General features: G+C 31.1%; 1 protein-coding gene across 1 annotated transcript; it reads left to right on the plus strand.

Annotated features, from left to right (window-relative positions):
- Positions 1 to 205: 205 nt before the first annotated feature.
- Positions 206 to 10,091, plus strand: LOC132749163 (hillarin-like). The gene is made up of 5 exons (XM_060738863.1): positions 206 to 1,423; positions 8,358 to 8,471; positions 8,721 to 8,947; positions 9,268 to 9,476; positions 9,976 to 10,091. The coding sequence occupies exons 1-5, from the start codon at positions 1,238 to 1,240 to the stop codon at positions 10,005 to 10,007; spliced, it is 768 nt and encodes a 255-aa protein (XP_060594846.1). The 5' UTR covers positions 206 to 1,237; the 3' UTR covers positions 10,008 to 10,091.
- Positions 10,092 to 11,841: the final 1,750 nt, after the last annotated feature.

Genomic DNA, 11,841 nt, shown 5'->3' on the forward strand with positions numbered 1-11,841 from the left:
TCTTAATATACATTGTATTAAGAATATGTACATTAAACTTGGGCGGGATTATCTTAAAGTTTATTAGTAATATAAAAAGCTAAAAAAGATTGAAAGATACTAGATGAAGAAAAAAGTAAATAAAAGCATTAAGTGCGATAAGGGGAATATTTCATAAATTAACAATTATTTGCGGGTGTATTGATATTCTGAATCTTCCGAATCTTGACTGGAGTAAATGAAAAAATATAAATGACATTTATAGTGTTAAAATCTGAGATACAATGCATTGGTAATCGATTTCGAAACGTCGATCTATAATTATGCCGCGCCGTGCTTATAATTACAGAAACTTTTATTGAAGGGTTATCATGTTCTATACTGTATTTCAATATTTCTACGCTTATTCACAAAAGCTTCATATTTACAAGGTGAATATATAATTAAGGGTACAAATTCAAATAATTTCTTTTGTGAGAATGATTGGTTTTTGCCTTTTTGAAAAATGATCAACGGCACGATGTAGGAACTTATATACTTGCAATCGTCATAAGTGTTTGATTGGAGTAAAATAGTTTAAAATATGTATGTTATTTCCAAAAGATATAAATCTGATGCAACAATGTGTTTATTCGCTCATTGAATGAAATACAGAGATAAGTTGAGGCCTGATGGATACGGTATCATATAACAAACACGGATGGTTTTCTATCTAGAGGAAAACATCGATTGTGGTGAATTGAAAGCGCGGGCACGTACCGTAAATCATAGCAACACACTGTTTTGAAATAAACACAAAACGGAAAATAGAGGGTTTCTGGGAAATTGAATTTAATAAACCAGAGGAAGTAAAAATAATTGGATCACTATTTAGCGTTAATTTTGAATCTGCTTTTATTGGATTTATCATTGTTTATGACATTAAGTATTTTTATGATATTAACATATTGAAGCCCAGCAAGTGAATTCAAGTACTCTTAAGTAAGGGCAAATATTTGATAATTCATTCAAAAAAGTAAAAAAAAAACGGTTTGTAAATCAAACGCACCATGGATACATCAATATTCATTATCGTTGAAAGAATGTAAAACGGAAAAAGGAATATATGAATTTTAATTATAAAGAAAAGTGGCTTAAGAATTAATAACTTTAGTCCGGTTAAGTGCTTTATCTATATTGTCGGAGATTGAACGTGATAACGTTAAAATAAACGGTTTATATGTTAAGGGATATGGTTGACAATTGACAAATTAGAAATATGGGTTGCGGAAGTTCATCAGAGGCATCCGATCCAAATAACAATGAAAAGACCGGCAAACAGACGACAAAACCAGTCCCGAGTAGATCAAACAAGACCGGGCAAGAAACTGGGAACGACCAGAATCAGAATAAAGGGGAACGCGGAGCACTTCCGATTTTGAAGGACGAGCCAGAAATCGAAGATGTAGGTATCATTTTGTTTTCCTTATTTCTTTTCCTGTAATTTAATATGTTTTGGGTTTTTTTTTCATTAAAGTGTGATCTCGCTTTTGCGAATCACGCGGATTTAGTTTATCCATCAAGTGTCTTATAGTTTTGTTTTAGTAAGCATTCGCTACTATAGAAAATTTAAAAAAAGACTGGAATACTTATTCAAAGACACTACAATTCAGTCGAGTTGTTAAAAATATTCCCGCCTTGATTTGAAAAAAAAAATGTGTTTCATTAATAAATGTATTTTTACAAGATAAATGGATTTTTAACAAATTCAACACATAAAAAAGTTAGATATTTGATAAGGCTGTAATTTTGTAAGCAATATCTATCTGAACAGCTACATTTAAATGTTCTTCGGCGCAAACTATTTCATTTAACTCCACGCGAGGTTAAATGTCTGACAATCCTGAATGTCTACTAATATACACAATAATAATATAAACATGCAAGTCGTCGAGTTTCTTAAACCACATTAAGATAAATACTAATGTATACATGCATGTCTGTCATATAGATATATGATATTATTTTATATCTGATTTTTTGTTTTGTTTTTAAAATGCAATCAGACATCTTGATCTTATGGGTGATAGAGTGTTGAATGTAAATAATTGTTAGATATTAATATAATATAGGTAGTTTATTATACCGGGATCTATCAAATATACATGTACAATGTCATGTACAACGTTATTAATTAAAGACCCGTTATGCTTAAGAAATGCTTTTCTTTTTATTTCTAAAAATATTATATTTTTGTTGTCCTGTTATAGTTATACACATTGGCCTAGTACCTGAAACATCTTTTGCGGCTGATGTTTTTGTTTAATTCGTATAGTTATAATGAGTTGGAACTTAAATTCTACATTGTTTACATTTTGCTACTTTTATGACAAATAATTTAGTGTCGTTGTCTTCAGGTGATAAGTTTAGTATCTAACATGCTTTCATTTAAGCATTATTAAACGCATGTTTACCATTTCAGTAAAAAGAATTATCAATTTCAATAAATAAATTGTTTCTTAGGCATAATATGCCTTTAAGTATACTAAAAATTGTTGCGTACAGTACGCTTTATTCATTACTCGTACATGTTCAGAAGGCAATTAATGAAAAATACAACTTTTCAGATTTTCCTTTGGGTTTAAGTAAATAAGTTCGACAGATATACAATGAAAAAAGAAAGTGCTCGCATGCTTTTACGTTAAATCACACTTGCTTTCAGATCGAATATTGTCTGATTTTATTGACCTGTCAATTATGAATACATTATAGCACTCATTTAAATATTCGACCCCACTTCGGTTTGGTCCGTGTAGTTTACGAGAATTAATGTGGAGTATAAAAGTCATATTTTGAAAGTCAGGCCAGCTTAATGTGAAGGGTTTCGTTAATTCGCAATAGCGCAGTCGGTTAAGAGAATGCCTGATAATTGAGAGGTCTGTGGTTCGATCCTTACTGATGACATTCTTTTAGGCTTTACTCTCTCTTTATTTTTGCAATATATTTTAATGGAACCGATTTGTAGTGTGTTTTACGGCATTGTAAAGACATTTACTGATTTTAATCCGTTTTAATTTAAACATGAATTCTTAAAACATGTTATTTAAAAAGAGTATAGACTTTGCAAAATTAAGTAAAACATAATAAAACAAAACAAACAACATAAAAAATAATCATGTGTAGCTTTAATAATGTTGAAAGTATTAATAAGAAAAACAACAACATGGACCAACGCGGTCTCGAACTTAAAACATCTATGGCACTTATTATTGATTATAAACTCGTGCTTTACCCTATTGCGCTATAACGATCAGTTCACTTAGTTCATACAAATTAAATTAAATTCCATCGTACAGCGTACATCTCACGGAGCTGACCGAAAATCTACCGAAGATTAATATATTGTGTGCATCGACCGTGTAATCAGTATGTAATTGACAGGTTAATAAAACCAAACAATAGCTCATCAACACAATTGTTTTTTTAGTTTATCTATGCATGCTCTATAGTTCATGTGTACATTTACTGCATTAAGGTATATGTGTTCCATAAATGAAATAGAGAGTGAAGATTTACGATTTGAGTAAAAGTAAACGTATTCCATAGTTAACAAGAAAAGCATTGATGCAAAGCATCAAAGGGCGACGCCAAAAGAATTTGATCCAGATTTGCACCTAAATACTTAACAAAAGATGTGTACTTTATAGCAGTACCATTACATGTGACCTGGAGGCTATGGCCAGGTTAAGTTGAAACTTAAACCAAAAAAGAATAGACTCTGTCTTGCCAAGATGCAAAGGCAATTTATAGTCAATTAAGCAATCTTATAAGACTCATGTTATAAGAAAGAATTTCTTCAGATTTCATTTATGAGACACAAGGATTCCTGAGTCATCAGCATATAATCACAGGCACGAGTATCAGACCTTGGATGAAAAAATATGGCCAGATTGATAAAAAAACCTGTGTTCATCTTAAACATCTTAAAAAATAAAATGTAAATAATGACCCCCTTTAAAAATATACTTCAAGTTGAAGTATATTTTTAAAGGGGGTCATTATTTACATTTTATTTTGGTTGTTGACACTTTTAAGATGAACACAGGTTTTTTTATCAATCTGGCCATATTTTTTCATCCAAGGTCTGATACTCGTGCCTGTGCATTATAATAAAAGCTTATTGCTTAGGGTTGAAGACATGTGATTGACATATATTAGACATAAAAGAGGACCTAAAATGAACATCAGGGGGACAGCATAGGTACTCAGAGCAGTAGTAGAATAAGTACCAGCCACATCAACCAGCTACTATCAGAGATAAGACTTAACCTCTGATCCCCGTTCAAAATTCCATTTTATTTAGTTCCGCCCATTGTTTTCTCGTTTAGGGCACACGCTTTTTATTACTTGGGGACCATACGCCGCTTTTCATGGAATGGCACGGAAGTGTCACATTGAAGGTTCTATGATAACCGCCGTATGAACACATCTGCGGATGTTTCTAAATTCAAAATTTTACTGTTTCGTGTTTAAACGTTGAATTCTGCTTAAGCCGGTGCTAGGGGGCGTGGACGGTAACTTGCACTTTCCAGTACCGTCCATGAACAGGCTCAATCAAACCGAGCCTGCAACATTTTCAATTTTGCCGTGTTGGGCTTTCTTTAGGGATTCTGTATTTATCTATTAAACCATGTAAGAATGTCATTATATATGGCAGATGCTTGAAGTTTCATGAAGAAGAAGAAAAACAACTTCTTCATGTGCAGGATAGTGTGTTTAACTGTATCAAATGCCCTTTGTAGATCTAAAAGTATCATGCAATACTGCCTTTGTCCATTTCAAATAATGCAATCTGTTAAATGAATCAAACATGTGTCAATTGAAAAACCACTTCTAAACCCTGACTGAAACTGCCTGACCATGACTCAAACCCATGACTTTCAGAAGACCAACTGAGCTATCCGTCCTGCTACACATTTTCTCTTTAATAATGAAACAGTTCTAAAACCACAACATATTTCCCCACTATATCGATTTGTGGTCGTGAATTTCTTATGTTACAGAGCATAGGAAATTGAACTCATGCTTATATGCAGTCATAGGATGAGAAAAACTTTGAGCTTGACCAGAAACTCATTAACCTGTGACCAACATAAGAAATTTTATGAAGGCTGATTTGTATTTTGCATCAAGGGCACCGGGCAAAAACATGAAAAATGCAACAAACAAACCACTTTGTGGTAGATTGTATTTTCATGTTTTCATCTGGCGCCCAGTTACTTTTTGTACTATGTTGTTTTTCTTTTTCACCATTGTTTTCATGTGGCACAAATCACCCACTATAAATTTAGTGCACAAATTTATTCAAGGGCAAGTAACAATCTACTCTATGTACAGTCTGTTGTCGCGTTGACTCAGGAGACCTGGAGGTTGAGACCGGTGTCTCTTCATTACAAATAGATAAGACAGAAGCTGTCCTTTTCAAACTATGCACATGTTAGGAAAAAAATAGAATAACTATTCAGAATATGATTTTTTTTGAACTTTATTAATTATATTGCTTGATCCAAGTTTAAGGACATTTTCAATCAATACATGTTTATCATTTATAAACTTTAAATGAAAGTCTCATCCCTTTAATAATAATGAATAACTGTATCTCTTAAAATGCAGAAAAATTATAAGTCTCAACATATCAATATACTACTGTCTAAGATATACATGTACATGCACATAACATTAATAATTCCCAGTTTATATTAAATTAATATGAAATCCTAACATTAACATTAACATGCTTTTGATGACCTTACAACTGGTGAATTATATACAACAAAAATAGTATTATAAGTAATACCTAAGATAGACAGAAAAGAACAAATAATTTAGTAAACATAAGTTTACTTCCCCTTTAAAATAAAGAAAACCTGAAACCCAAAAGAACACGATAAACAGCAAAATTATGAAATGTTGCAGGTTCAATTTTATCAAGCCATGCAAATTAATGGTAAAGTATTCATAAAAAAATAGATGGCCATGTGTCAGCAGTAATTGCAGAAAATCGGATAGCTTTCAACATCCGGATACTGGTACACTTGTAAAAAAAACAACCATTCTGCGCAACAGATAAATGTAATAAGGATAAAATCAATAGGATAATCGTTTACAAACAGTTCCATTACCTATCCTTATACTCAATTGCAGGTGAACTTTCTTCTTGTAGGAAAATTTTGAAAATGTATAAATGATACGGCCTCAATCTAGACCACAACGATATTCGAAATCCGGGTTTTAGTATTGTCATTAAAACTAAGGGACAAGCTGTTAAACTTAACCCGCAATTTCGTGAAAATAATATCACAATGCACATGCTTTTTACATAAAGTTATTAAATACAAATATAACAACACATTTGTTTACTTGATTTTTACGAATCAAAATAAAACTAATTTACACAACATGAAATTAACTGCTAATAATAACAGCTCCTTCCATAGGCAAAAATAAAAAGCGTTCCATAATAGACGACGCCGCTCACCGGCGTCGCCAATGAACGACAATGAATTTGCATATTTACATGTACTTTTAAGTTAAGTATACGTGTTTCATATTTTATAGATGAGATAGAAAGTGCACATCTACAATTTGGGTTAATTTATACGCGCATGTTCCAAATTTCATAAATGAAATAGAAAGTGCACATTTTCTATTACATTAGTTAAAGTGTACGTGTTCCTTAGCTCATATATGCAATAGAAAGTGTACATTTACTATAAGATTAAAGTCTACGCGTGCCATACTTGGAAATAGAATGAAATAGAATGTGCGAATTTACAATTTGGGTTAACGTAAACATTTTCATAGTTAATGAACAACATTGAATATGCATATTTTCTATTAAGTTAAGTGTTTCATGGTTTATAGATGAAATAGAAAATGCACATTTACTATACGGTTAAAGTATTCGCGTGCCATAGTTCATCAATGAAATAGAAAGTTCAGAATTGTTTTTATGTTCAGTTTTTCCCGTCAATAGTTCAACAATAAAATAGAAAGTTCACAGCTGGTTTTACATTCAATCGATCAGAGATGAAAACGAAATTACTAACGCACATTTAACCGATTTGTCAAGCGACAATTACTTATTGTTCACTATTATATTTCATTTGCTCTTATATATAAGATATTCTGTCCGGTTGGGAACACACCGCATTTGAAATCTAGCGGCAGCCAGTCCGATCCTTGGGCGTGACGAAATTTCCCCTCAGACATAAAGATTTTATAGTCATTGAAATAGAAGCCTTTTACTTGCGGAGAACTAGGTAATTGTTGGTAGGTAATCCAGGAAATCCCGGTTGGAAGGCATAAAATGCAAAACAACCAAAAAAAGAATATGAAACTTAATTACATATTTATTTCAGTAAATTGTTCCCTTCTGATTACTTTATTCAGCTAATCAATATTATAATGCTATTGAAATATCAAATAATTATATGTTGCCTTATGTATATTTAAATAATTTAAACATTGCATTATGTATGAGCTTGGATTCAGATACGCAGAAGCAAAATCATATTTATCTATGTGTTTGATTTTACGTATGTGTTTGTTTTTACATCAAAAAATAAATAATTAACGTCAGAATTACTCTAACAATGAGGTTTAACTTTAGAGAGCCTTTTTTATTAAACCAAGCGTTTAGTTTAGGGACTACCTCAGAAGCGTAAACTATAAAGAAATAATGATATATAAATTTATAATATACGAGTACAAGGAACTGAACAATAAACAAACAAGAGCAAAATCAACTTCAGTGTAGTCCCGAATTTATTTACCTCATTGTACGTAGAGTGTTCTGATGTTGAAACATGTGTTATACATGTAATTTGAAAGCTCAAATGAACTCAGTTTGTGCGTATAATAAAACAAAAATCAATTAACAATAAAAACGGTTTCATATGATTTATTTTGTATCAAAGCCAGTATGTGAAACGATTTTAATAGCCAGTTTCTTAATTGGTCTTAAATGGCATTACGTTATGTCAATAAGTCGATGATAGCATGTTGGATAATATCAGACAAGAAGAGAACAAAATAATAAAGTCATTCCTAATCTATATTAATTTCAATCCCTTCTTAAATAAAGAATCATTTTTTATTTATGGTGTCAGATATTATAAATATATAGGTAAAGGTTACATATAAAGCAAATGCTATAAATTTTATATACACAATGTAAATATATGTACTAATTACGATTATTCTGATAATTTTTAAACTTATCTAATTGCATTAATTTTGTGATCTAACTATAGATTGTTATCATCTACATGATTTTTGTTGTTAACCTTTGTTCTATTTTGATATATAATGGTTTTGTCTATTTTGTTTGAATTCAGGTGGACGTAGCGAAGACAGAGGCAGGATATCCTGCCGTCAAAGTGCCAACAGAAAAAAGGGACGCCATCTTTAATGCCAGTAAAATGAAACATATTGATGAAAAAGCGAAACAGGTAATGTTGTATCCGTCTATGTTGAGTACCTTGTTTACAATTTTTTGTTAAACAGGCAAATACATGTATCTTGAATAAGATGCAAATACAGCCAGGCATGTGGAAAAGTAATCACATTCAAACCAAAACCCTTGAATCTAAACCATTACCAATAAAACAAATCATTCAGAACTTTAAATTCATCCTGTGATGTTGTCCATTTAAATTGAACAATCATGATAAAACAATCAATTTAAAACTGTATTTCAGACCCCTGCTGATAAGGCAAACGACTACCAAGAATTAATAACACACCTGACATCATTCTGTAAGACTGATGTGGAAAAGGTCCGCTCCATCTTTTGTTGGATGACCTGTCAGGACGTGGACAATGCAGACTACTCTTCTGTTACCGATAGCGACACTCCATTAGGGTTTCTAAAGCTAATCCGAGACCACAGAGCATCCAAAGGTTCCTTCTTTGCAGTTCTGTGTCGGTAAAATATTAAATAATTATTTACAATTAGTATTACATTTCATGTGGAAGATTTAATCGATTAACAATCCTTTTATATAAAATGATACTTGATGTAGTCTAGGGCAAAACTAATCGTGATTTTGAGTATCATTTTCCATATTAGAGATACATTGATATATATTTGAGCCCATAAAATACATTTTTTATACTATATAGCTAGATAGTCCCCAAATATGTATGCATGTTTGACGTTTTTAAACTATTACCGAGCATTTCGGATATACATATAACAAGTTCAATGTGTTCTCATGCATAATTATAACATAATTATAACAATAGGCATGCGAACATACCGTGCGTTATTATCAACGGTTATGGAAAAAGTGTCTCCTATGATGTTGGCGATCCTGACGAGAAGGTGATGACACTAAATAACAACTGGAATGCCGTGTATGTGGCTGGGGGATGGCGTCTTGTGTTTCCTTTATGGGCAAGTTCTGGTGTTGTAGGACATTCCAGTGGGGCTTACACCAAAGTGGAGTCAAAAGGTAACACCGAGTAAATTAAATTTTTAAACATACACAATTTATAGATTTATGGCTGAATATATATTTTGTAGCACACAGTAGTCGTTGTCTCTTGATTATTATACAAAAATGGTTGAATTTGAAGAGTTCGGCAACATTTCTTATACTAATCAGCCAAGATTGTCAGGCTCCTTTACAAATATAAAGGTAAAAAGGAAGAACACCTTTAAGATGGTGACAGCTAGCTATGAGCATGTCAGATTTTGCGCATAGCAAGCCGATTGCGTTTATTTGAATTGATTCGTAGGACGAATTTAAAAAGATTAGAAAGGATTAAAAAAAATTATGATATTTTATACAGATTGAACTATCATTTATTCCTGGCTTTACATACTTCTTCTTCTTATGATATGAGAAGACGCGTTCTGATAATCGCGTTTCACACGTCACACCTTTAATAACTAAACATTGCTATTATTTCTACAAACTGAAGTTGATATATGTTTGTGCTTTATTCCAGACCCCATACCGGGTAACTTTATTCATTTTTAATTTCACGTGTAGAAAGATGATGACATAAAAAGTAGATAAAATTATAGGAGTAAAAAAACAACAACAACAAAAAAAAAAACAAAAAAAAAACACGTAGATTTCTACTTTAAAAGTAGAAATATATTTAGTAAACGTTATTTTAAGTTTTATTCTTTTGGCCAGATAAAAAGTAAAAAACAGTGTTAGATAGACTGTATTTTCTATGGAATGTTCCGAACTCAATTTCTTTGATACGATCATAATTTCAGTATTTGCTATGTCAGTTTAGAAAGTATGCTTTCCTTCCTTAAATTCTTTCAAAACGAAAATATATATAATTATATATAGTTTACATCATAGTTTTATTAATTCTTTTTTTTTTTCTAAATAATTGCTGTAATAAATCGCAAACATTAATTTTTAAATATTTTGTATGCATTAAAATTTTAGTTTTTTTTTTTTTTCCCCAGTACTTTTTCCAACTCTTTTTTAAATAGAAAAAACAAATCCTCCATGTTACTAAAACCACAAGGGAAGTTGAATATCATTAAACCCATCATTTTAAACCCGATTAGTCAATCATACTTTACTTACTTTGAGTTTTCTACCAAAATAATGATTTCATTCTATATAATAATAATTTTATGATAAATGATGATTTCTTTCATCAATTTTTATTTTCTCCTGATTTCTTATGTTATTTATTTGTCATCAAATTCTGATAATTTTTGGATTTAACTTTTTATGGTTATATGACTTTTTTGACCACCATTATTAAAGGCTTGTACATAAACAGGCTTTATCAAAGCAATTTTACCGCTTTGTGCGTTCTTTGGGGATTTCGTTTTCTCTATTTTGTAGATTTTAATTTTTTTAGCTCAAGTTCGATTTTCTTATGTCTGTTTATTTAAGCAAACTTCTTACATTTAACTAACTTTTCGTATGTATTTAAGATTATGAAGAACTTCATAAATCTCTTGTTATACAAATAAAGTTTCGTACCATACTTTTTATCATAACAGTCAAATATACATACACATGTACGAATCAACCATTTTCCTAGTTTTGTATAAACATAATGAGAATATACTGTTAAAATGTGTACAAGAAGATCAATAAAATATGTTTTAAATCTAAAATGCATGTACGAATATTAGCTAAATTATTTGTAATCAGGGTTAATCTCGATATAAAAGACAAAAAAAAAGAAAAATAAAAACGTTTTTTAAAATTTTTTTGATATTTGAAAAAAATATGATTAAAGAAAAAAGGTATTAATAATTTGTAATATTTCAAATTTCCCTAGTTCCCGGGCATCTTTTTAAAATAAAAATAGGGGAAAAACTGTTTTGTGAAAAAGGGAAAAGGAGGCTGCTGGAACCCATATTCAAAAATTGGACGATTACTATTTCTTTACCGACCCAGAAGACTTTGCATATGTGGCACTAGCAAAGGAGAAGCGATGGCAGCTTTTGGCTAGGCCTTGGACTGTGCAAAAATTTGCTGACGTACCGTTTTGTTCACGCTATTATTTTGAAAAAAAAAGTAAAGTTTTTAGTGTTTGTTTTGGGGGACTAAAAAAAAAAAAGGGAAAGGAAAAATGTCCCTGTGGGAAAATTTGGGGGTGAGGGAAACCCCAAAAAAATGGGATTTTATTACGAATTATATTACAACCCTAAAAAATTTGGGGAAAAAAATATCGGGCAAACTTTGCAGCTAAATAATTTTGTACTGTTAAAAAAAGATCTGATTTTTAAAAGGGATTTTTTTGGGAAAACGGTTTTTTCCCAAAAAAGGAATTTTAAAGCTGGGAGATAGTAGGTGGAAGGCATTAAAAAAAATAAGAATGTGTTTC

The sequence above is a fragment of the Ruditapes philippinarum genome, unplaced genomic scaffold (genome assembly GCF_026571515.1).
Source record: "Ruditapes philippinarum isolate M1 unplaced genomic scaffold, ASM2657151v2 ctg21_1_1_1_1, whole genome shotgun sequence".
NCBI lineage: Eukaryota > Metazoa > Mollusca > Bivalvia > Venerida > Veneridae > Ruditapes > Ruditapes philippinarum.

Bases quoted from the DNA above. Each gene is read 5' to 3' on its own strand.
- LOC132749163 (XM_060738863.1), top strand. From the start codon at position 1,238: ATGGGTTGCGGAAGTTCATCAGAGGCATCCGATCCAAATAACAATGAA. The intron at 1,424-8,357 runs GTAGGTATCATT...GTTTGAATTCAG, and splicing joins ACGAGCCAGAAATCGAAGAT to GTGGACGTAGCGAAGACAGA. The intron at 9,477-9,975 runs GTAACACCGAGT...GCTTTATTCCAG, and splicing joins CACCAAAGTGGAGTCAAAAG to ACCCCATACCGGGTAACTTT.